The 27,334-nt window shown below is 44.9% G+C and overlaps 1 protein-coding gene across 1 annotated transcript in view; it reads left to right on the top strand.

Moving 5' to 3' along the window:
- hs6st1b (heparan sulfate 6-O-sulfotransferase 1b) overlaps positions 1 to 26,096 on the top strand; it is a 70,979-nt gene extending 44,883 nt beyond the window's left edge. The window contains exon 2 of the mRNA XM_010899351.4: positions 23,398 to 26,096. Coding sequence (XP_010897653.1) covers positions 23,398 to 24,109 — 712 coding nt within the window. The 3' untranslated portion in view covers positions 24,110 to 26,096. The remainder of the gene's footprint in view (positions 1 to 23,397) is intronic.
- Positions 26,097 to 27,334: the final 1,238 nt, after the last annotated feature.

Below are 27,334 nucleotides of genomic sequence, written 5' to 3'. Positions count from 1 at the left end.
CGTTTAGGTCCTGTCGCTGAAGGTTAACACTATCGGTACTTTCAACACCCTGACACTTTGTTTTGGAAGCCGTGGAATAGGGCAGGCGAGATATAACGAGCAGGAATTATACTGTTTTGTTAATAGACTATGGCTGGGCAGACCCTGAGGAAGAAAAGCTGACCCAAGCTATAATGACCCAGCCTCCATTTGGTATAGAGGTTCTTATGTTCAAACTGTGTTTTGTTGTTGTTAAACCTGACATCTGGCAATGTGGCCAATATACTCAGCCTTTGACTTGTCTGTCCAGTGTATGCTCTTCCCAAAGTCTTATTGTCCACCCAGGTGTCGTCTGGTAAATTTCACTTTGTTTTGTCTTTTTTTACTGACCTCCCATTTAGGCCAGGCTTGTGCAGTGTGTCCCCGACTGTAGATCCATCCACTTGGACATTCATTGTGGCAGATGCCTGTAGCGCTCTTGATGTTGCCCTGGGGTTCTGGGCGACTTCTCTGAGCGGCTTTCACTCCGTTTTCTTTAGATGAATTTGGCCTGTCCTAGACTGAAATAACCATTGGACTGGATTTTCTTATTTGGAAATCTGTCGCACCACTTTATATCGATCAAGGAGTATGGTTTTTAACACGATTGACAGTTTTCACAAACGTCATCTTAAATTAGTTCAACGGCTAGCTGTGCCAGTTACACTTCATGGAAAATGAATGGGAAACTGACAGCTAGTGCAGATGTTAACGTTATGAGTTTGTTTTGATGAAGCTGTTGCACACTGTGTTCTGCCATAATTCTGTGTTTGAGTGAGAGATGTCAGATGGGCAATTTTCTTAACGTTTAGGTGGTCACACCCCTAGCTTGAATCATCTGCTGCTGCGCTCAACTGACCCAGTGTTATAACCTTAACCTTAATCACAGAGAAAACTGCTGTTCTACAAAATTATTCTGTTAACATTTTTGGACAGGTCTACAAATTTACAAAAATGTTAACAAGCCACGCAAGGAGTTTGTCAGTAAGGTGGATCTAGCTATCCAATTTTTTGTTAGTTAGCTATGTTAGTAAGCTAGCTACAACAAGTTGCTTATCAAGCAGTGACTCACAACTGACATTTCTGGCAGAAGCCACCAATGTTAAAAAATATTTATAGTTTTCACTCTTGTACTGTGGCAGACTAATGGGCTAGACTGATGTGCAGTTTACTGTGGAAGACTAACATGCAGTTTACTGTGGTAGACTAACAGACAGTGTATTGTGGTAGACTAATGTGCAGTGTACTATGGAAAACTAACGGGCGGTGTACTGCGGTAGACTAATTTGCAGTGTACTGTGGTAGACTAATGGGCCGTGTACTGTGGTAGACTAATGGGCAATGTACTGTGGTAGACTAATGGGCAATGTACTGTGATAGACTAATGGGCAATGTACTGTGATAGACTAATGGGCAATGTACTGTGATAGGCTAATGGGCCGTGTACTGTGGTAGAGTAATGGGCCGTGTACTGTGGTAGACTAATGGGCAGTGTACTGTGGTAGAGTAATGGGCCGTGTACTGTGGTAGACTAATGGGCAGTGTACTGTGGTAGAGTAATGGGCCGTGTACTGTGGTAGACTAATGGGCAGTGTACTGTGGTAGACTAATGTGCAGTGTACTGTGGTAGGCTAATGTGCAGTGTACTGTGGTAGATTAATGTGCAGTGTACTGTGGTAGACTAATGTGCTGTGGTAGATTAATGTGCAGTGTACTGTGGTAGACTAATGTGCTGTGGTAGATTAATGTGCAGTGTACAGTGGTAGACTAATGTGCTGTGGTAGATTAATGTGCAGTGTACAGTGGTAGACTAAGGCTGTGTGTGCATGTACATGTGTGCGTATTCAGGGGAGAGCTAGGGATATGGCAGTTATCTGTATCAAAATCTTGACTCTCTTGGCATTTGGTATTTGGCACTAGAAAAAATATCCAATCCCTTCAAAGGAGTAAAAAAACAAACATTTTTGAGGCTTGATTGTAAAAGGTTTACGTGAAAAGGTCCTCCCCAGCATTTCTCTCAAATCCCTTTAACAAACAGCTGCTAAAGTAACAGCAGAATATTGTTATCAGAAAGGCAAATTGCATCCTGTTCACATGACTTGCACAAAAACAGAATAAAACAGACCAACACACTGCTACCAGATGGCGAACCCCACCGCAACAGTGCGTAAATAAATAGATAACAGCTTATTTTGCCAGAGCTAACTGCCATTTAATGTAATAAGCGACATCAAATGCCTAATCGTTTATTTTCAGACGACTTTCATTAGGCTTAATCTGCCACCTCTAAAAGGTGTTTAATTGCGAGGCTGCTCTTAAATTAAAGTAAACTGGGCAGCAATAAGGCAGACTCGTCTAATACCGTTTCCTCATTGCGAAAGTGTTTTAAGAGGTTGCGCGAGAGATGTCTCCTGTTTGTGTGCGCACAGTCTACTTCATAGACTATATTGGGAGGGGCTCTCTTAAATATAGGTAAACATGTGATTTTTTTGGATTGATGAGGTTTTAGTGAGCTGTTACCTCAGCCTGAGGTCAGTTAGTCAGCGAGTACAAGTTGTAAACCGGCATTAAACTGTGGTCAGAATGACATGTTGTCTGCTTAGAGGGTCATTACTGCTGTTGATGCGATGCTGTGCTAACACGTCCTGACATAACCCCATTATTAAGCTCTTGTGAAGCATCGGACCGTTATACTGTAGTAGTGTTGATGTCATACCTCTTGTCTGCTGTGTGTGTCAAGGTGCCGAGGCCTTAAACTCAGAACAGGGGTCTTCATGTCCCTGCCCACCTCCTGAAAAAGTGTAGTAAAGTAAGTCAGTGCCCTAGGACAAAAGAAACGCACCTTGCGCTCTCTCTGTGTGTGTGTGTGTGTTAAGAATGCAGACTAGGGCTGTCACACTTGGCAGGTACCCACTCTAAGCTTCCCAATAGGGGAAATGTTTGTCACTTACTGACAGGACTTAGGAGTAGAGAAAAAGAATGTCTCGCTGCCTCGCTATATTTGTCTCGGCTTGACAATTGTTAGTAACACCGTCTCTTGTTTTGATGGATAACAACGAAAATAATCTGGAATCTTCCGTGGAATGGAAAGGCCTATAAACATGCTGCCACAGCTGCCTGACATTTCTGAAGTGACAGTATTATCAAAAATAAGCAATGGGTCGGTTCACTGAGGGCTATCAGCTGTCAATAAAAGTCCAGTTCTGCTGTTGAGGGTATTGGATCCCATCTACAGTGACTGGCCTTACACTGCCGTTAAGATGCCGTCTGAATGGAATTCAGTTCGCTCTCAGTGGTTGTCTTCTAAATGGGGTCTGAACTGTGAGTCGTGACAACCTTTTGACAACCTTTTGACAGCCTTTCCTATGGGACTTGCAGGGAATGCGTGTGGTAGGCGCCCCATCGGACATGTCTTGCATCACGTTCCCATTGTGAAAAGATATTGTCGGCCATCTTCGGCCACCGCAGGCCATTTCTGAGTGGGCTCGCGCATTTCTATTCTACAGTTGACGGTTCCATATGGTCTGTCTTGCTATGGCCAGTGTGTTGCCCGTGACAACGACCAATATGACTTACCTATGCAAAGCTCTGGAGGCCAGGCCAATGCAGTAACCGCGCAGTCAACGTCTCGACGGCGCTCCCGACATTCCCCTCGAAACGTCCGTTAACTCGGCGCTCTGCGTGTTTAAGCGTACACGCCTGTCTGTGTAGGCCTACTTGGGCGCGCGTGTGGGTGTATGACCGCCAATTAGCATGCACTGACTCACCGCCGGCCACACCATTACACCGCCACGCGCGTGCTGCTCGGCAAACACCGCGGGATACTGTTCAGACCTGGGCTCGGATGGTCGGCAGGCTGCTGAAAGTGTCCGTTTAATTGAGCCCGTCCGGTATCATTTATTGTGCGCGGCGAGGCGACGAAAGGCAGCCACTCTTGAATATCAGTCCATCATGCCCCGACACAGACACGCTGTTTTCCAGTAACAGGACTAACAATGTCCCGGGCCAAACAGCTTTTTCCTAACTAGGGTGTTGGCACACGTGAGAGCGCTGCCGGGCCCAGCGCTGTAGTTAAACGTCACACACTCCGAGTGTGAGGGGAATGGAAAGAGTGAGTAAGCACAGTTCAATGCTTGGAATGGGTTTTTTCTGAGAAGTCAAGACGTCAGCTATTGCCACAGCTGAGCAAGTAGAGGGGCAGAGGGAGTTCCCTGAAACCCGCCAGCTATTACTCAGAGCTGGGGGGGGGGGGGGGGGGGGGGGGCAGGGGGGGGGGGGGGATGACGACATGCTGTATGAGAAACGCACATGGTATGCATGTCAAATCATAGCGGGGAGAAAAATTATTTGATACACTGCCGATTTTGCAGGTTTTCCCACTTACAAAGCATGTAGAAGTCTGTAATTTTTATTAACTGTGAGAGACGGAATCTAAAACAAAAATGTAGAAATTCACATTGTATGATTTTTAAGTAATTAATTTGCGTTTTATTGCATGACATAAGTATTTGATGCATCTGAATAGCAGAACTTAATATTTAGTACAGAAACCTTTGTTTGCAATTACAGAGATCATACGTGTCCTGTAGTTCTTGACCAGGTCTGGACACACTGCAGCAGGGATTTTGGCCCACTCCTCCATACAGACCTCCTCCAGATCCTTCAGGTTTCGGGGCTGTCCAAAGATTTTCTATTGGGTTCAGGTCTGGAGACTGGTTAGGCCACTCCAGGACCTTGAGATGCTTCTTACGGAGCCACTCCTTAGTTGCCCTGGCTGTGTATTTCCCAGCCACGACCCATCTTCAATGCTCTTACTGAGGGAAGTAGGTTGTTGGCAAAGATCGCGATACATGGCCCCATCCATCCTCCCCTCAATACGGTGCAGTCGTCCTGTCCCCTTTGCAGAAAAGCATCCCCAAAGAATGATGTTTCCACCTCCATGCTTCACGTTTGGGATGGAGTTTAGACCAAAAAGCTCTATTTTTGTCTCATCAGACCACATGACCTTCTCCCATTCCACCTCTGGTTCAAACTTGGCAAACTTCAGACGGGCCTGGACATTGCGTGCGCTGCAGGATTTTAATCCATGACGGCGTAGTGTGTTACTAATGGTTTTCTTTGAGACTGTGGTCCCAGCTCTCTTCAGGTCATTGACCAGGTCATGCCGTGTAGTTCTGGGCTGATCCTTCACCTTCCTCATGATCATTGATGCCCCACGAGGTGAGATCTTGCATGGAGCCCCAGACCGAGGGAGATTGACCATCATCTTGAACTTCTTCCATTTTCTAATAATTGCGCTAACAGTTGTTGCCTTCTCACCAAGCTGCTTGCCTATTGAACTGTAGCCCTTGTGCAGGTCTACAATGTTATCCCTGATGTTCTTACATAGCTCTCTGGTCTTGGCCATTGTGGAGAGGTTGGAGTCTGATGATTGAGTGTGTGGACAGGTGTCTTTTATACAGGTAACGAGTTCAAACAGGTGCAGTTAATACAGGTAATGAGTGGAGAACAGGAGGGCTTCTTAAAGAAAAACTAACAGATCTGTGAGAGATGGAATTCTTACTGGTTGGTAGGTGATAAAATACTTATGTCATGCAATAAAATGCAAATTAATTATTTAAAAATCATACAATGTGATTTTCTGTTTTTTTTTTTTTTTTTTGATTCCGTCTCTCACAGTTGAAGAGTACCTAAGATAAAAATGACAGACCTCTACGTGCTTTGTAAGTGGGAAAACCTGCAAAATCGGCAGTGTATCAAATACTTGTTCTCTCCACTGTACATTACACTCTCAGACAGCCTAGACACACACAGGAGTAAGTCCATAGAACGTTCCATGTTGATGTTCTATAAAATCAACCAGACTCGGCCGCATCGCCAACAGAACTCAGACAGGTGACCTCATTCCAAATGAGCAAATACGTTTCACTTGGATTTAGCTCTTTGGGTGCCGCCAAACAGGCAGTGTAATATCCCTGGTGTGGTTACGACTGAGCTATCTGAAGCACCGGTTTGTCTCTCTGTCTGTTACTGTCGGTATGTGCATTTGTGTGCGATTGTGGCACGACAGATGGACTCCGATAGCCAACAGCGCATTGCCAACGGCGTGGACAACTGCGTTTTGTAGACTTCACCCTTTGCCCACACTGTGTTGTTGAGGTGGAGGGTCTTTGTTTAGTTCTAAAAATCTTCGGTGTCACAGAGTCCTGAGTGTCTCGTGTCTTTAACCGCATATTTAGGGTTAGGGTTAGCCCTAGCCCTAACCATATTTTTGTCATAATTCAGTTCTAAATTGCACGTGTTTGACTCCCTGCTGACTCCACAGGAAGTGGCAGATGTTATTTTCTTGGGTTGGACTCAACAGGTTTTGTAACTCCACGGCCAGAAGAATTCGTCAGGTCCTGGGCCCGACCCAGTCAGAAGGGCTGTTAGTGGGCATGTTCTGGGACATTTTGGGGAGGTGTTTGTTATAGAGGGGAACATCTACAACCGTTCTGCTGTGATGTGCGTGCACAAACACGTTATAGGTGCAGTTCCTCGCGGGCATGTCTCTTATTTTCAATGTATTGTGCATCCTCCCATTGAAAGGGGCAGTCTCTTATCGATCAAAACCCAAACGAGGCTTTACTCCATCCTCCCCGGACCGACCTCACCCCCCCTCCCCCACCCTCCCTCGCACTGCAACCCTGTGATGGGCTGAGAGACGAGCTCAGTCAAGCCCAATTCTTAATAGGCCGAAAAGGGGATTTTCGAGTGGTGGAGGGCTGCCAAAATACGAAGACCCAAGTTAATTTGTAGATGAACAGATAATCATCTCGGAGAGAGCTCCCCAGCCCGAGGGAGGCATGGCAGTGGGATCAACAGCTGTGGATGGGTCTAAATCGCTGTCGCTCACCCCAAAGCAGGAGCACGTCGAATGCTACTGACGTTCTGCACGCTATGACTTCTGGATCCTTCTGGATGTTTTGCCAGTTCAGTCCGTGGGTGACAACCCAAACATCTAAGTGTCCTCTTCTCACACACTGCCGTCTTCCCTCCGTGGCTCAATCTCGCCGCCGCGCACTCAACTTCGACCCCCCCCCCCCCCCCCCGATCACCTCTCTTTGAGCCGTACGTTGCGGAAACGTCAACTGGCCTGGTGGTTCGGACCGGGCGGATATGGCCCACACCCCCTCCGTAACAAGCCGCCAGACACTCATTGCTCAAACTCTAAGACCCTTTAAACGCCCTTTTTCTCCACACACACCTAGGCCCCATGTGGTGCGAGCGCTTATGTGTGTGCGTTTTTCTGTGCGCCTTAAAGCAGGGATATATTTTTTTTCTTCTTTCTTTTAGATTGATTCAATACCTCTTTATATCCATGGGCACCGAACTGCATGCATATCAGCTTTTGTCTGAAGGTGAGCGCTCCGATGGTTCTGTTGCTGGATTCCTCACCTTACCCAAGGAGCGGAACAATAAACAAACCTGCCGCATAATGAGCCTGGGAGAAATACATTTGTCTTTTCCAGCAAGACTTGGTGCTTCCAATTATCCGCGTGCCGCGGTGATGGACTCCCGCGGGCAGGGATCGCGCCGCTCCTTTTCACTGTTTGTTAACACGTGTGTACAGTAGGCGCCTCTGCATTTGTTGCTGAGGTGCCTAAAACTACGGTGTGCCGCTGAGGTCCCTTGTCCTAATATGACATTGGTTATTTGATGTTTCACAGTTCACTGAGTAGTTTATTATGCACATCGTGGCTCAGGACACAACCTTCTCATGTGGTAGCTCGTGTTTTTGCGGCAGGCACCAGGTCCAACCTGACTCGTCGTTCCGACCATTACACGGGGCCAGCTTGTCCAGTGATAAAAATGATAGTCATTTTTCCTAATTGTGTTGTTATTTCGGAGTTTGAGAATTGAATTTGGCTCGGAAGCTTTTAAGCTATTCCTGTCGTTCATCAAGTCTGGGTCGTTGTCAGCGTGTTGGGGGGAGAGAGCGAGAGAGAGAGAGAGGGGGAAGGAAAGAGGGGGGGGGGGGGAGTGAGAAAGAGGAAGGCGGAAGGAAAGGAGGGTATGGGGGAAAGTGGTGGGGGAGAGTAGGGAGGGAGGGAGAGTGTCTGAAAGAAACCGTCGTCAGTAAAAGCTCTGGCTGGCTCCCTGTTGTGTCTGTCACTCTCCCTCCCGGCTGAGCTTGGCCAAAAACCGCCCGACCAAAACCGCCCGACCTACCCGAAAGCTTCAAAGCCTTGGCCCCTACCCCGTCAGCGAGGTCGTGGGGGGGGGGGGCTCTCTGAAAATGACTGTGTTTTGACAGGTAATTTCTTCCCCCTTCTACCCCTGCACGCCTCTTCATGTGCAGCCCACCCACTCTCTCCGTATTGTTTAGGATGACAAGACAGGAGCTATGCGACCGAGCCAGGGAGCCAGGAGGAGCGAGGGATACAAAAAAAAAAGAGAGAAAAGAAATTGGCAGTTCTCCAAAGAAGGCAAAAATAAGGGGAGAGTAAGTAAGGAAAGAAGAAAGAAGCAGGAGAAAGGCATCTGCTTCTCGCTTCATCAATTCTCAAAAAGGAAGAAAAGGGGAACTGCGTTTCTTTAAAATGGAAGCCGAGCACGGCGGCAATCAACTGCTTCTGCTTCACCTGGTGGTACATTTCCATGGCAACCCTATTAGAAAGCCAGAGGAGGGAGGCCGTAGGGTGAGGGGGAATGCCAAATGCTGGGGCAGAGAAAGTTCACTGTGACAGATGGCAGAGGGTATGAAGGAGGTTATTACAGAGGAAGGAGATTGGGAAGGCTTTGATAGCTTTCATCATGTTAAGTAAATCTTCCAGCCTCTTCATGTGCCACAGCTGGTTAACTCTTCATAATTATTTATCCAAGTCTTACCTGCTCTTTCTCCCATTTTCGAGATGTCCAATTAGTAGTTATGACCTTTTCTTATCATGCCAGCTCCAAATCGCTCTGGAGACTCAAAGATTATACATCGTCCTCCGTTCTGCCTTTTTTCCCCACACAATGCTTGCTTAATCCAGAAGTTAGTCTGGACCAAAGTGCTTTGGGAAGAAAGCTTGCTGGTGTCTGACCCACCTGAGGGAGTTTTCACAGCTCAATGAGACAAATAATTTGAGGCTTGCAGTCCGAACCGGCAGTAAGGGCTGGTATTGAAGGACTGGTGTTGAACTTGAAGCCATTATTTAGGATTACTTTCACAATTTAATTGTTTGGGTATGTCTGGCATCTGTTTGTTCCCAGGAAGCACGCCGGCTATAGATAAACCACTGGACTGTAGCTGCTACAGCAGGATGTGCATGCATGCAAATGACTGTGAGAATAAACAGAAATCTTAATTGCTATGTTTTTGTCCTTGGTCTATTACTAATGTTTTCATCTTGTACATTTTTTAAATCAAAAGAAATAAAAAATGAATTGCAGTTTTTAGTCATCGTCATGGTGAAAAGGTTGTTGGCAGATCTTTTTAGTCAACATATTAGTTAACTAGAACCCACCTTTTGGATATTAAATAAATCTTGCTCGAACAGTGAGCCATTAGTATTCAGTGTGTAATCATCAAGAATGTACATAGTGAAAAGTCATAACTTTGGCAAGAAAAATCTGAGGTGATTTGCAGAGAGAAGCCAGCAATTGATATCCACGGTTTTCCCTGTCTATCTTCCTGCAAGCTTGTTTAGAGCAAGCTCCTCTTCCTGCATGCCAAGCAGGAACTCTAAAATGAAAAACCTCAATGTTCAAGGCTCCAGGTCAAAGGTCACAAAGAGGTGTCCCGTCACTGCTCTTATTATCCCTGGGATTTATGGAAGCCTTTCATTTTCGTATCCTTTATTATTCCTCCAGTCTCCAGCCAGACTCCACCTGGCAGGAGTTGGTCATAAATAACCATGAAGTTAACCATGAAGCTCTCTGTATATCACTCAGGGTCTGCCGAGTTTGAAGAATAACAAACATCTTTATTAAAGCAAGCAGCCAGACCTTTGCAGTATATCAAGTCTGCCTGTAATTCCCACCCCCCTACCTCTTTTCTACCCCCCTCATATTTTTCTTGTGGGGCACTTGACATGATTCCCTGCCACATGACTCACCACCAACAGCTCGTGTTGCCTGGTAAAGGAAAAAAAAAAAAAGGCAGTTTCGTGTATCTCAGCTTGATTCAAGTTCTTTCTCTTGATTCAAGCACTTTACCTAGCTCTTAGCGAGCTATTGCCAGTTAGAATAGACCCCCACCTGTACCCATTTGAAGTGGTAATCACCCGAAAGTGGACAAAGGGGAGACACAAACTGCAACTATTTCCTAAGACTTTCTGATACTGCTCGAACGTTATATCACTTAGGTTAGCTAATATGAGTTTTTGCAGCTGCCTCCTGCCACAAATCCCGTCAACTTTTGCTACTGTGCCCAGTTGATTAAACCAGGCAATTGCAGAGAAACATGCTGATCTGCAGACAGATTTATTTTGGGGGCGGTATGTCAACAGCCTTATGGTAAATTAGTAAAAGCCAAGCGAGTCATTTATGTGAGTAGAGTTTGAGTTAGCTAAACTAGCTGGCTAGCTAGGTACATTTATATCAGTAAGTTATTAGCTACTCTACTTTGTGACAACTGCTGTTGTAAAAAGGGCTTTATAAATACATTTGATTGATTGATTGAGCTACACCAAACCCAATCTGAGGTCCCTGCTCCCAATGAATACATATGTTTGGAAGTGCCCTTTGACTTTTAAAAATTATCCCTGTACATTATTGCTCATACTGAAGTGATTTTATATGGGGGTATATCTTGCGGAAAGCTCACAGGCTACCTCGGAATGTTTCAGAAGTTTACATTCTAGCGAAAAACTCGTCTAGCGAAAACTCGTATTAATCTCAATGAAACTCTCTTAGTGTGAATAGGCCCAAGTATACTTTGCTATGAACTTTATCACTGGTATTCCTATAAATGTGTAGTAATTGTAAGTGCAGAGATCAAAACAAGAAAGGTAACTAAGAATGAACTACTGTATTATACATATAGTGGTAGGCAGTATTACACAGTTCTTGCCCTCCCCCTCGTAGTTGAGTTCTTGCCCCCCCCCCCCCCCCCCCCCCCTCGTAGTCCTAATGCTCATACCAAGTGTACTGGCCTTGGTCTCTCACTTTCAAACTTTTATACAAATGCTGTAGGCTATTGCTAGCTATGCATTAATGTTAATAACTAATGCTAATAGCTAATAATTTGGTGGTTTTGTTACAATAGTAATTGTTGTTGGCATTGTTAATATGTGTTTACGATAATGTGCTATGAATTTGGGCTGGCATCCCATAATATGCTAAACACTGCAACCAAAGCCATATACTTATTTTGAGACAAATGTTGTTTGACTCAATTTCATCCTGAATGAGTGAGGCTGTTGTCTACTAGCTTGTTATTTATTGCCTGCTCTTTTCTCACGGAAATGCCCTGTCAACACAATGCCAAGCATCTTCTGCCATTACAGCCCCCCAAGTTACTGGGATCCATTTCTGAACTCCCCCATGTCCTGATGAACCACCCAGTGGAATCTGGGCACACCTGCCTGCACTAAAACAAAAACCGCCATTATCTTTTATTTTTCCACTCCGGGTCTCCTGGCATCAGTATTTATCACCCGGGCCTGTTTTGTGGGAGGCACCTGCCAGTATCGGACATGGCCAGTGTTTACGAGACTCCAGTGTGACGGAGTAGGAGTCCATCCTTCCGCTGCCCTGGAGTTATGTATCTACCACTGGTCCCAGTACCGAAACCCCCGGCTGTATTAAACATGTCAGAGAACTTTATTTCTCTCTCTGGCTTGGACAAGGTATTGGGATGGCTGACTGGTCAGGGGATGCCGCCACGCAACTGTCTAGTTTAAACATTTCTGGATTTCACAAGCACCTCACCGGGCAGGAGAAGTGTATCTTATTTCAGGTAACTATGGCGATCTTGGCTGCGTGTTTATCTGCCGCACACCTGCTTGGGCTTAGACGTGAGTGGAGAGATGGCTGTGGTGGGGTCGGGGAATGCAGGAATCCTGTCGACTGCAGCTCCCTCGTTTAGCTGCTTCCTCTTTGAGGTGTGTGTAACATCTGGCAACCGTCAGTCTGTTTTGTCGGATTGACCCTCAGAAATTCTTGGTATGATGTGGACGTCGATGTTCCGTTAACCCTGAAGACCTGCTGAGGTTTCCTTCACAGTTGACGTTTCTCGACCCTTGATCCCTCCTTCCTTTCCTCTCTATTTCCTTTCCTCCCAGCGAAATAGTAGTCGATTTGTCAGTAAAGTCTTTCTCCCCTTCTCACTTAGTCATGATATCTCTTTTATTTTTTTTAATTTTTTTACCACACTTCCTTCCCACACAGACAACATCAACCTTTTAGTTAGACTGTTTCCCATAGTAAAGATGGTGACTAGGTAACATGTTCAAGAGTTCCAAGAAAAGCCTGAACTTTGATAAATGATTCTAGTTCCCCCCCTCAAAAAAAAAAAGGGTTCTGAGCTTCTTTGATAGTAGGGGAGAACCTAATTGAAATTCTCCTCCCGGCCTTTCTTTCTCGCTCTTACTCTCACTCTCTCCACGCTCCCTCTTTTTTTTTTCGCCCACTTTACTGCCTCACTGCTGACACTGTGAAATGTCTGCCTGCTGCTGTCGCTGCTACCGGCTTTGCACCCACACCGCTACTCCGAGTTTCAGGAGGGGAGCATGGCACATGTAACCGAGTGTGTGTCTGTGTGTGTGTCTGTGTGTGTGTGTTGGGGGGGGGGGGTTGCAGCTTTAAACGCCAATGTGCCTTTATCGCTACATACTTTAGTCGTAAAGTACAAACACCTCCCACCACAGATCCATCCTGTCCTTTCTATTTAAGATAGGAATATATGACATTTACAATCCACTGGGATTTCTGTTTTATATGTGTCTCTATGTGCAGTATATGTTCATGGTCTTGTCTATTTAATGAATGAATGATCAAGATAGAATATAAAGGAAATACATCGCCCTGATCTCCAGATGTACAGTATTGTGACTACGGAGTCTTTATGAATATATATGTTCATTCTCTTTTTATTATATTTGATCAGGAGAGACTTTATATCTATACTTGCGGCCCCTGAATCTCCAAATCTACAGTATTACATTATGGCTGTAGAGCATGTTAATTTGAGCCTAATCAGACATGGCATGTTCCGCTGGAGCGTAGAGTAGAAAGAACAGCAACCTGGAAAGATGTTACTGGGTTAATAACATGCAGACATCTCTGTGAAGTTCAATAGAAATGTCTGATAAATGTACTAATGCACTCTTTGATATCAGTGTTTATTAATCTCGATAATGTGGTGAGCTTGGATGTGTGTTATATAATTTAAAAAAAAAGTAAAGCACAGAAGTATGTCTGCTTGAATATGGATTCACCCTCCCGTTTTAAACATTACCATGCAGCACAGACATCAAATAATTTACCTTGTATTCTTTGAAGAATATGCTTAAATACTGTACTGGTTTATAACACTGCAAACAAACCCTTGTTTTGTTCCTATCTGCATGTAACAGCGTGGTCTTTCCTTTGTTATGGACTGTCAGATAAGCGTTGATACATGCAGTAAGCTTGTGTTCTCCAAAACGAAAGCATTTACCTAAGCTGTGGTCTGACTGAGAAGATAATGACACTTCTCCTGAAACGCATACAGATGGAAAATAGTGTTAAGCAATTTGTGCTTCGTGAAGTCTGTTTTTGGTGTTTTAAAATAGTAACGGTTTTACATTTTTTAAATAAAATAATGCAAATGATGCTGTAATTTAAAATATATCAGTCACTTTTCAATCACTAGTTTAGTATGTCAAACAGATTTTTGAGAAATCAAGCCAGTTTCCTATTTGTAATTACAAGTTGTGTGTCATTCTGATCAGCTAGGCCACGAACATGAGGCCTAGATTTTAGAGCTTTGGACCAGTTACTGTTTTCGAATCCCGGAACGAACTGGGTGATCAGCCGATATGCCCACTTGCTTTCGGATTGCCCAAGCTGATCCCTGGTCATGAGCTACATTTTTCTCAGATTTCAAATATGCCAAACTTCCATATCACACCAACACACTGCACAGCACTGTATGTATTTTGTGTGGAACTGGACAAATATAAGTGCTCCTTATTTTGACCTTTTGGATTAGATGTGGTATTATCGCGGTTGACTTGTGGAATCCTCTGGGTGGCTTCCACAGGAGATCTCTATCTGATTATGTCTCATACTTTCAGCCCTTACATGTTACCCATACAGTGTGAATCGATAGAATCTCCATTTTGGAAACGTAATTCTTAAATTAAAGACTGATAGAAAATCCCTTCATAATAATATCACATGAAATAGCTGTCTCTCCACATCCAATGCTTTATAGAGTTTGTTTGTTGGTATTTATAGGGCATGTAGCACACATTTTTAATCATCAAAATAACAACATAGTTGGTCTCTAACTCTTTATACTCTGCATCTTCAAAACTTTCTAGAATAAGAATTTTCTAAATGAAACACGTCGCAAGATATAAGGTTCTGTGTTGCCCTCTTCACTTGCAATTGCATGTCTTTGGCCAGGTCGTCACTGAAAAATGGGTTCTCTACTGACTTATGTGTTTAAATTAACGCTGGAAACAAAAATTAACTCCCTCTCACTTAACAGACTCCGAACATCTCAAGAGCTTTCATTGAAAGAAACTTTCTAGTGAAAGTCAACAACGTGGTTGTGTTCCACAAGGCCTTTGAAAGGCTATGTAAATCTGTGCTCTATATGGGCCAGTCAAGTACTTCTGGCCCCTGAAAAGCTGAAAAGAGATGGCGTTTTGAGTTGTTTGCTGTTGCGCCTGAATGCTTGGTTAAACGCCATGAATCTACTACTGCAGTCTCTGCAGCCTCTCCCTGTAGCCTAACCATGATGCCTGCACAGCTCCGCTGCCAGTGTTATTGATGTGTTTCCCTTTGAAATCCTGTGTTTCCGGGAATCTTCAAAGGATCTTTAATGGGTTTTAATGTGACGCCTCACGGTTGCGACGGCGGTGGCAGGTTTAGGTGCTGCTAACACCGTGGCATTCGGCTAAGTTTCTCTTCCCCCAATGTTGAATTATTCAGTGTTGCTCCATTTCCCTAGTTTGAAAAATGCCAGTGGGATGTTCTTAGTGGGGGACGTATAGAGATATTAAATTGCGTGGGGGGGGGGAGGTTGGGGGGGGGGTTGGGGGTGCCTCACTGCCGGCTTTATTTGCGTATGAGGTGGCCTTCTTCAATCGAGTAGTGCATGTCGCATTCTGGCAACACTTGACTTCACACTATGTCACATGCCGTAAACCCCCTGCAACATTTTTATTAAATTTTTTTAAATACAGTGACAGAGTTCAAGTATTTTTTTCATTAGATGCATACAGTGTTGAGTTTCCAGAACTTTCCGAGTCTCCTTTTAGCGTACCTGACTGAAATGAGACATCTGTCAGTTTTGACCATCTCTCCACTTTCTGTCTGTGTTTTTTCCCTCTCTTTCCTTCTGAAATGTGTGTTGAGTGCATTAACATCTGGCCCGGGGTCCCCAGCCGACTCTCCACAGCGTTGCAACTCTTCTCAGAGGGTCGAATGGGATTGGCGCAGCTCCTCTTTCCTATCTGCAATGATGTGGAAGAAGCTGACCGGGGGTATCAGGTTCACAGGAGCCTTCAAGTAGCTTTCTATAAACTACCGTTCCTATCCTGGAGTTTACAAATCAGTGCCAATGATGGAAATTAGAGGCGAGTCAAGTGCTTCAAACTGTTTGGATGTTTCCTTGCGCTAGGAGTGTACTTGTCACTGCCCAACAGACCCCCCTCTTAGGATTGGTCGGTTCCCCCTGCTGGTGTATTGACAGGGTAGGCTCCTCCGCCCTAGATCTGTTGCAGACACTGCACAACATTTCTGTGACTCTGTGACCAATAATGTATATTTAAAATAGCTATCTGATGATTGTTAGATAGTGATGGAAGAATATGTCATTTTCCATTTCCTGGTGGTTCTGGAGCTATGAGGTTTTCATTAGAAAGGGACTGGATTTACGTCATTTGTTCCGTTGTCCATTGTATGCTCCCGAACTTACCGCGTTAAGAAAACTCAAGGACAATGAGTGGAATCGTAGACTTACAGACCAGCATGATTTCTTGCTGCCCCTTTGGATGGTGACGGCCCCACTTGGGAATGGAGGGCTTTCCCATTTCCCCGTTAGTTGTGTAGAAAGTCATTTGTTTCAGATTCTTGTTGTCCCCTTCAGCCGGCATAGAAGTGGTACATGTGTGATCCTAACCCGTAGAGGGCTTTATTTTGCTGTTGAATAAGAAAATTAGTGAAGGAGTGACTCATAAATATCAGATGGGAGGCATAAGTGTTAAGAGGCGTCCCACTGTGGCAGGCACACTCTGAAGGATGTCACTTCCCCTATGTGTCAATGACCCACTGTTCGAGAAACACACACACGAAACAGATTCACACACATGCGCGCGCACACACACACAGACACTTTAAAACGCACTACTGAAAATGTAGTCTCACACACAGAAAGGGACGGATGCGATGTACAACACCACTGAAAGTGCAGTCTAGCACACAACGACACTTAAATGTCACTACTGAAACTGTACTCTCGCAAACGTGCACACGCGCGCACGCACACACAGCATAGACATCCTAACGAGTTGCAGCAGAGGAACACATCTAGACGCATCTTCCAGGCTACAGTTAACAGGAGGCCGACTTGCTCCCGAATTCCACAAAGCAACTGCCACAGCGTCTTCCTCGTGTTCTTCTTACCCTATCTAAAAAAGGGTCTATTCGAGCGACGAGCGAAAAAACGGTCGGCGTGTTAAAAGAAAAAGAAGAAGAAAAAGCATAGTGTGCACTCTTAGGGAGAGAATCAGGCCATACTGCTTCAGTAAAGTGTCAGTCCGTTGAGCTCAAGCTCGGTCCGTATGACCAAGCCTGATACATCGCAGTAATAAAGCATTAGCTTTGGGCGTTATTAGTATTGACTGGCTGTGCATAAAGTGGACCTGTAGGTAATTACCAGGGTATCGGCTCACGCAGCCATCCTGTTTTGCACCGGTGCCGTCCAGTTTAATCACCGTGGAAATGGGGAGGCGGCTATTAGAAGCAGGGAGCTGGCCTATCAGGAGGCGCGGCCCGCCATGTCTGTTGGAACCACTCGGCCTCACACCAGTGGACTCTGGGGGATGAGCAACACCCCGCTGACCTCGGAGGAGGTGAGTGGGTTAGGGAGGAGGGTTTGGAGGGAGAAGGAGAGGACGGAGATAGGGCACTGATGGAGAGAAATTAGAAAGGAATTGGAGACTGAGAACTGGGGGAGGATTTGTGATGAAGCAGAAAGGGAGAAGTGCAAACCACTTTGTGGGAAAATGTGACTGACAACAGTTTGGGACGGAGTGAAACCAAGAAGAGAGCAGAAAGCCTTGAAAGCACGAGTGAGAGTAATGTTGGGAGGAAATACATGTCCTCCCTCTCTCTCCATACACCCTCCCCCCTACCTCACTCCCTCTCCATACACCCTCCCCCCTACCTCACTCCCTCTCCATACACCCTCCCCCCTACCTCACTCCCTCTCCATACACCCTCCCCCCTACCTCACTCCCTCTCCATACACCCTCCCCCCTACCTCACTCCTTCTCCATACACCCTCCCCCCTACCTCACTCCCTCTCCATACACACTCCCCCCTACCTCACTCCCTCTCCATACACACTCCCCCCTACCTCACTCCCTCTCCATACACACTCCCCCCTACCTCACTCCCTCTGCACTGGGTCTTTGGCTGAAGTGCCTTTTTGGTTCTGGTCCACATAAAGGCCGGGGTGCTGCCATGCGTGCGTGTGTGTGTGTGTGTGTGTGTGTGTGGCAGCTGAATGGGAGGATATATCATCGTAATGCCTGTGTGTAATGTGGTGTCATGCGGTGTGAGAAACCGGCCCTGTTGTAAAAGTGTGCCTACGCTGGCATTATTCAGAGGTCCTGGTCGCTCTCCTTCCTTTATGTCATTTCGATATTTCTCTTTTCGCCTTGTACGGTTTCATTTCCCTTTTCTGTTATTTTGTTTCTCCTCTGCCGTGGGGTTTGTATTTAACTCTTTGATTACTCATTTGAATCTTTCCTCTCCAAACCTCACCCTTTCTTTGGTTTGCTGATCAGTTTCTGGTGCTAACTTTATTTCTGCATAGTTTTCTCTTACTGCAGATCTCTCAACGTTACCTGTTCTATTTCAGTTTATCTTAATCTCTGTTCATACTTTCCACCAAACGTGGGCGTTCTTACAGTCATGTGATAAAGTAAGTACACCCCCTGGAAAGTATATTATGGCGCTTTTCCACTGCATGGAACCAGCTCGACTCAGCTCGCCTTTTTTGCTTTTCCGCTGGCCTAAAGTTGGGATAGTACCAGATACTTTTATTTAGTACCTGCTGATGTATTAAGACCAAAGTTACTGCTCATGTGTGCTTCCTCGCCACTACTGGTATAAATGCTGCCTTGGGTAGCCTACAGCAGGCTACTCTTGAGTCAGTCGGCGTGGTATTTTAGCCGACAATTAATAAAGTAATTATTTATACAATTATTTATACTCTTTAAACGAGAGGGGTTATGTAGGTTGTTTTAAATGTGTTGGCATTGAAACGTTAGGTGTATATGCTTAAAAATGAAACATTGCAGTTACGTCCTCTTTTATACTGCAGGGCGATAATTCAATTCTACTTTTTCACTGTTTTTCAAACCGGGTCTGTGACCATGTTATCCAGATTTAGTTTACTTTTGATTTGCCACGTTCAAAGCTTGTCAGTTTAAAAGAAAATTGATCGAATTGATGGAGTTCATTCAATAGACTTCTGTCCATTGCAAGGTTTACGTTAGTTGGCATATGCTGTCTTGTTGCAGGTCTTAGGTGGACGATATCCCCATTGTTGTTCCCATGTGTGTCGCGTTGGAGGTGGAGTCATGGGTACAGGGTACTCTCTGCATTGGAAAACCAACCGAGGTGAGCCGTGTAGAGCCGAGTCGAGCTGGTACCATGCAATGGAAAAGCTCCCAAACTGAGTAGAGGCGATGCGAGTGGAGTCGAGGCGAGCCAGTACCATGCAGTGGAAAAGCGCCATACGTCCAATGTCCAACAGATCTACAAAAGCCCAGACCACTGGAAATCTACATAGGACAGGTTGTCTTACAAAATGTAGCCCAAAATCTGACCAAAAGATACTCATGAGAACCCTAGGATAACATGAAGGGATCTACACGCCTCTCTTGCCACCATGTCATGAGTCAACTGTCTGAAAAAGACTGCCAAGTTGTCACAGACAAGAGGTTAGGAAGAGAGAAGAACATCAAAACGAATAGACAGGCCTGACATTTTTAGCCAACACCTGCGTAAAGACCAGAACCGCTAGAATATTGTGCTGTGGACAGATGAGTCCAAGGTGGAGTTCATTGGCCGAAGTGCCAGACACCTTGTTCGGGGGAAAACGAAACACTGCCTTTGAACAGAAGAACCTCAAACAACTGTAAAGCCTAGAGGCTGCGGATTATGATTTGGAACTGCTTTGCTGCCCCAGGGCATGGCCAACTTGCCATCATCGAGTCGCCCATTCTTAAGGAGAATGTGAGCCTAGCTGTCAAAAAGCTGAATCGGAACCACACATGGATCCTACAACAGGACAATGACCTAGAACACCCAGTGTATGGGTTTGACAGAATGGCAAAAGAAAAATGAAATGGAGGGTGATGGAATGGCAGAGTCAAAGCCCAAATCTCAATCCTATTAAAATGATGTTTAGGGACTGGAAGCGGACTGTGCATGCAAGAAAGCCTCTAAACAGGGCAGGAATAAATACATTAAAGTTAACTTAACTTAAAATGTTTGTTAACTTCATCTGTCAGTAGTGAACATTACAGTAAAGATTACATGTCCATATGTACAAATATGTATAACAAACGACAACTTTCCAGGTGGTATACTTATTTCTTCACTGGTCTGTATATTTTAATAAGCCTACTAAAGAAGCATTTGATTCCAACTCGCACTTAACCTGGTATACTCCTGGTAATTATTCAAAATATGGACAGGTCTAAAGTAAAATATTTCATACAGAGGAAAAATGAAAACAATATGCTGTATAGAGGCTTGTAGAAATGTTACATGTTTTGATGTGAGCAAGGTATTAAACCAAAGGTGACGACCCAGCAGTTTTACTCATTACCAAGTCCAAATAGTACACTATTTACTTAATGTTTTACGTTTACTTTATTTTGAGCCGTATTAGTTTATAACATGTAAAAATGACCAATACATTCTGTAACATTAATATTCCCTTTAAATTGAAGTGTGGGTGCAACGTAAACCCATGACAAATGATTTGAGTCTAAGGACTATGTCGTGTTTCCAAGTGGCCACACTTGCACAAGAGTGCAGTTACTTCAATTATTTTTAATGACTGAAAGGAGAGTCTTCCACTGTAATGAGCTTTTTGAGCTGTCTCATTGAGTAACTAGAACAAATGGACTTGTAGTTGTTCGGGAACACAACCCTGCATCCTCGTTGTCGCACAATGTTTTGTCCGGGTGTATGCGAAAATCGAGCTTACAAGTTTTGGTTTTCACTAAGCAATTCCGAGACTCACGCTCAAATTTTATTTGGAGGGTAAACTGAGACATCACAAAACTCTGTGTCCTTCCTTCTGCCAAACCGCCTCACTCGTTCATCTGTTCTCAGGTAACCAGTGCCCTCACTCATTTTCACATTGTTTGGTTCATGTTTAAATTAGTCATTAACGTCTTAATCTGTGCTTAACTCAGAACAACATGAGTTTTATGATTTCAAAAAAGTTTGCCAATTAGCGTAAAGGATTTGTGCAATGTGTTGTTGCCCAAGGCGCTCAAGTGGTGGCAGTGGTAGGCCTTATGTCTGTCAAAACCACCCTAGCATGTGCTATGCATGGCCAGTTAGATACAGCTTACTATTGCTAGCAAATTTGACCTACAATAAGGAAAAACTAGAGATTGTAGTTTTTTTTTTTTAAACGCATAGTGTTTTCTTCTGGACCTTTTTAGAATGTCTACACCAAAGATGAATCCACAGACATATGGGAAATAGTTTTAATAAATTGTCTTTGAATGATATCTCCTTGTTTGTCTTTCAGTGACCCACATGGATTGGGATGCTTGTAAAACCAATGAGTAGAAAGGAGAGAGAGCACTTGCGGCATCTGTCAAGCGTCCCTTGGAGAACCAAGTTCTATTTTTGCGCGTTGGCAGGGCCGAGGCTCAAGGAAGCACGCAACCTATTCAGAATCAGAAATCGTTTTTTTTTTATTCCATGATCTAACAACGTGTGTGCATATTTATTGGGCAACACACACAAACATATCGGCTCTGGTTAGGGTTGGAGCACTGTTTCATCTGGATATTGGAAATGAAAATTTCATTTTGATGCTTGTGCTGACTATGTCGAATCGTCCAGCAAATTCTTTTGACACAAAGATATTTTGTCCACACTGCCATCCAGTGGCATTGTTCTAAATTGCATTCTCCTAACTAAAGCTTTGTGGTCCCGTGAAAGTGTGGTCTACTTTGCACTGTCTAGACAACGTGTAGGTCATTGTGGTGGTGATGGGATTTGTGGTTTAAACTCCCTTTAGCAGGCGTTACTGCGGCTTGTGAACCGCTGTCATGTTTCAGAAATAACAACCTTGTTGCAAATTGTCATCATTATTGCTATTCCTTGAAGATTGTGCCGTCAGCATTTTCGTCTGAGAGATACTGCGGGTGTGAAGCCCATCCATCAACAGTGGTGCAGTATTGTGTGCGTGTGCATGTGTGTGTGTGTCTGTGTGTGTGTGTGTGCGCGCACGCTCTAGAGACAGACAGTAAAATACAATAGCATTAGCTGGTATTAGCTGCCTGCCTCCTTCTTGTCAGATGTGTCACAGATCCCCTCCATGTAAAGCCTGTTTGGAAAGATATGTCGCCCATTCTCTCTCTCTCTCACTCCCTCAATCTCTCTCTCTCTCTCAATCTCTTTCAACCTCTCCTCTACCTACTGCCTCCAGGCTCATCATATCTCCTTCTCCCAGGTGCGCTGGTGTTGTGGGGGGGGGGGTCTTGCCATGTTCTACTCTGTGACTTGCCCTGTTGACTGAGCTGAGCGCTCGTTGGTAATGAGATCAAAACTCCCACTTGTAACCCGCCTCTAGAACCCGGTTCTGCCTGGCCAGCTCTGCTGTTCATCTAAACCTGCTCCCATTGTCCCTCTCTCGCATTAGTTTCCCCTCCTGTGTGCAACTCGACCTTCAGAGGATTCTGTTTTGTGTTTCTATGGGCAAAGGGTGATGAACTAGTTTGAACTATGTTCTCCTTCCCCCTTGTTGTCATCGTTTCCACGCCGGATTCATTCTAATTATGCAATAGTTTGCTAATGCAGTCAAATCCTCTGATTTATTTCTTCTTGGGAATCCCTAAAGACCCCAAATGCCTGGAATTGAAATTGGAAGTCTTGAACCAAGACTACTTCACTGATGCCAAGCAGGTGTGAGTGACTGGACACAGTGTGAGAGACCATGTGGAAAGTCATTGTCAACCCCTGTGCATCCACTCAGGATGGAATGGATGAAAAAACTACTAGACTGACCTTTTGACCCGCACCTGTCAAAATGCCTCAGAACAAGAGGCTCCTTAACTCCCCTCTCAGTTACCTGCCACAAAATGGCTGCCTTGTTGCCTCTGTCTCAAAAGACAGCCTGGGGTGGGAACCAAGTACCCGATGGTTCTTCCCTTGATTTAATTTTCCTTGGCTTCGTTGTGCCCACTGTCTCAGTTTAAAGGTTGTGTTATGACCCCGCCGATGAAGATAAGAGTGCAGTGATCACCCTGAATCATAATGGAACCCTCTCTCCAGCTCTCAAACTCAACTCGGATTACCCCGGTGTGTCTCAGAAAGGCGGTGACCCTCGGCTGTTTCTCTGCCGTCCGATTTAATCTCGACCTTGTTATGACATCAGTACTGGTCAGACAGTGGAGCTGAACCTGAGGAGTACCGAAGCGGCTCATTCGTCTGGTGTGTAGACGGGGGGTCAGGGTTGCCCAACAGCACTCCACACACACCGAATCCCCCCCCCCCCCCCTTGCTCCTTCTGCAGAGCAATAGCTCAAAGACCATAGCGAGGTCAGCACGCAGTCCTTTTGCAATTGAACAGCCGGTTTTTGTAATTGCTGAGGTCTGGTATTAGTTAGACCCTAGAAAACGTTGTACTGCATAGGTACATTTCTGAGATTGTCATCGTTGTTATCGGTCATTAAATGCCCCCCCCCCCCCCCGCTCTGTTGTGTTTTGCAGGAAGTTCTATTACATCACCCTGCTGAGGGACCCTGTGTCGCGCTATCTGAGCGAGTGGCGCCATGTGCAGCGCGGGGCCACCTGGAAGACATCCCTCCACATGTGCGACGGGCGCACGCCCACGCCCGAGGAGCTCCCGCCCTGCTACGAGGGCACGGACTGGTCAGGCTGCACCCTGCAGCAGTTCATGGACTGCCCCTACAATCTGGCCAACAACAGGCAGGTGCGCATGCTGGCTGACCTCAGCCTGGTCGGCTGCTACAACCTCTCCACGGTGCCCGACAAGCGCCGCTCCCAGCTTCTCCTCGAGTCGGCCAAGAAGAACCTGCGTGACATGGCGTTCTTCGGCCTGACGGAGTACCAGCGGAAGACCCAGTTCCTGTTCGAGCGCACCTTCCGGCTGCGCTTCATCCGGCCCTTCATGCAGTACAACAGCACGAGGGCGGCGGGCGTGGACCTGGAGAACGACACGGTGGCACGCATCGAGGAGCTCAACGACCTGGACATGCAGCTGTATGACTACGCCCGCGACCTCTTCCAGCAGCGGTACCAGTACACTCGGCAGCTGGAGAGACGTGCCCACCGGTTGGCACTTCGGGGTCGCGGCCTGGACCCCCGGGATTTGCTCCGAGAGGAGGGGGGTGGTGGGGGTGAAGGGACAGCCAGGCTGCCCACTGAGGACTACATGAACCACATCATCAACAGGTGGTAGCCCCTGCCCAGGTGGTATCCACCCATTCCACCCCACCCAACCCACCCACCTACCTACACTGTTGCACCTTTCTGACCTCCACGTAGTCTGGTATGTTGAGGTTGCATCGTTGAATGTTTGGGGCAGGTGTGCTGAGGCACTTGGGGCGTTTGGAGGGAAAGAGGATTCGCTGCTGAGGAGGCCTTCCTGCGGACTTTTGCATGAGACGAGCTGTGGGATGCGGACAAGATGATTTCCCTTCCAGCTCCAGAAAAACGTTTTGTCTTCTTGGACTATGTAAACAGGTCGGGTCTTTTGCGATAAGAAGCCCCACGAGAAATCGGAGTCATCCTGTGGAGTTGTGGAAGCAGCAACTGTCTACTTCCCTCAGATTCCCAAGGAGAAAAGAAAATATCAGATAATTCCTTTACAAAGTAAACGGAGTGGTTTTAATTGCCTTTCTGTGTCTTGGCCCATAATAACCTACTATGTGCTTAATATGTTGTTAAGGAGTTATAACACAGTGACATGAGATTACCTGTAGTTTTGTTCCAGAATTGTTTCAGTACTGTCAAAGCAAAGGACACTTCGGACAAGCTATCTTTTTATTTATTGAATTGCTTTCTGATGATTTGAAATAGATATTTTTCCAATGAGAGAGACTATTTGGCCAAACTTGATATACAGTAAGTAACATAAAGTCATGGTGACTTTAAATAAATCGGTCATAACATACCCATCCATTAGCTTAAAAGGTTACTAACATGTGCTATCAAAGTTTAGAGGTATATCTTAATATAAATGACAGTGAACTTATGAATTCTTGTTTTGTTTTACACTTGTGTGTTTTTACTATTTCGTCTGAATGTCTATGAAGATGCCAGTCTCCTTGGTTCCGATGTATTTAAATTCCCCGATTGGACTAAACCCAACAAGAGGTATCGTAAAGGTTGGTCATATGATTGTCCAGAAATATTTCTGACCGCATAACCTCTATTTAGCAACACTGACCACGGGCCTCGTACTAATGGGGAGTCCTGGAACAGGAAACACTGTCATTACTTGTACAAAATAATATTTCTGTGAGTATGTGCATGTGTGTGAGTGGATATGTGCGTTCTGTGATTTTGTACTCAATACATTTCCTCCTCTGACTGGGATTGGTTTCAATCCATAGTTCTATTTACTTTTGCCCCAGCAGGTTTAAGTGTCAAAAGGTGCAACAGGTAAATCATTCAAAGGGTTAATAATAGACAGCCTCTTGCAAAACATTTTTTCCCCCCCTTAATTATCTTGTTAATGTCTTAGGATGATTCCCTGGTGAATGGTATGTTTAATTAAAATTGAAACGGAGTGTGTCTGGACATGATGTAATCATCACCATTCAATACTGTTGTATATGGTACCTCCATGTTCATCCTGTTATTCATCATTCTGCTCCCAAAGTCCCTATCCAAAAACAACCTGTTGTCCCACTGGTATTACCAGGACTAAAAATATAACCCAGACTGATTGTTTGGGGGCGGTTTAAACACAAAGGCATTACAGTTAAGGAAATGTGGACCAGTGTGCAGGACCTCCAAATTACACATTGGATGCAATTACACAGACTGAACATTTCTGATCTTATAGACAAAATAGATCAATTTGTGAAATTAACATGTCAACATAGTGTTGTCACTGAGCAGAAAGTTTTAACTTCCGTGTGATATGTCCGAAGCTCTTGAGAGCACCGAACAAAGTGTGTGTGTGTGTGTGTCTGTGGGTATGTGTGTGTGTGTGTGTGTGTATGTGTGTGTGTGTGTGTATGTGTGTGTGTGTATCTGTGTGTGTGTGTGTGTGTGTGTGTGTGTGTATGTATGTGTATGTTTGTAATTGAGAGTGAAATGGGACTTTTTAAACGAAAGTCTCCCATCTAATTTTACCCATATTGTATTATTGCTGTGAGTCTCTGTTCTTCATGCCGATTGGATCTTCTGTTCAACAATAAAAAATATATTTCTTTGTATTTCAGTCTCTGCTATTTTTCATATTTCTGGTCATGCATTGTTTGTAGGCCTGTTGGAAATGTTTTGGCCATTTTCTCATTTTCCTTTAGTACTTAATATGGACTGGGCAGCCTCCTACAAAATTCCCTGTGGTCCACCACACTGTGAGAAGGAGACTGCATGTGGCCAAAGACGGAAGGACGCGATTGTGTAAGAATATTAGCCTTTTCGTATAGTGGTCACTTTCATTAAGCACCAGGGTCAACAACTCATTATGGTGGTTTTAATGAAGGGAACCCATAGGGATAGTTAATTCCTTCATGTTATTATACAGTAGTGGCCAAACATTAGCACCCCTGCACTTTATTCCAATTATCCGCCATTTCTCCAACCAAAAATCTTTTGGCAAACACATACCACACACACAACAATTGCACAAAACCTGAACATATATAAATATAACTTGCTATGCTTAGCTTAATCCACAACGATCCTACAATGGCCAGAACAATATTACTGGTACCTTGTAGTTTGGAATAATTTGTTTTAAAGCAGGTGATTCTCTTTTTAACTTTTGAATTGACCTCTCCTCTGGTTAGTTGCAGGTGCCTGTAATAAGAAAATCATTCTACAGATAGTCCCTGACTGCGTGTTTAATATATTTTGTAGTGCTCTCGCTCTGAAATATTTTCAAACACGAAATAACTACATTTCTTTCTATTGACAGTCACAGATGGAATTTAAAAAATGTTATGAATCGTGTTAGCACAAACTGATACCAGATGGTGAAAATACATTTAAATAAAACATCTCCCAAGCAAGCGTCTAAGCAAACAGAAACACTCTGCCCTTGGCCATTCAGTCCGATAGCCCAATTGTCATGGTACCGTAAGTTAATTAATCACCAAAGCTTAAAATAATAACACGTTAAAGTGTTAATACATTTTAAAAAAATCCTTGTGGTTGAAAATGAGTCTGTACAGTCAGGGTTGTCTGCCAAAAGCCAGGAAACGGAAGACGGGGGAAAACGTTTTGAGAATGTTAAGCTAGTGTAGAGTTGTTGGTTTTCAACGAGCAGCAGTGGAGACAGAGGGGGAATTGGGATTATGGCTGTCTCTGTGGAGCAAGGCAAACAGATGGCAACAGCTGGCCAGGTTTCACCCGGGGGTGAAATCTGCTCAAGTTGAGCTCCACATGAGGCACCACTGAGGGCCATCCCAAGGTCACATTAAATCACCCATTATATATCATTACTCTG

This window comes from Esox lucius, chromosome 21, assembly GCF_011004845.1.
Source record: "Esox lucius isolate fEsoLuc1 chromosome 21, fEsoLuc1.pri, whole genome shotgun sequence".
NCBI lineage: Eukaryota > Metazoa > Chordata > Actinopteri > Esociformes > Esocidae > Esox > Esox lucius.
The sequence above is the reverse complement of the archived record's forward strand: the minus strand, read 5'-3'. Positions and strand labels throughout refer to the sequence as shown.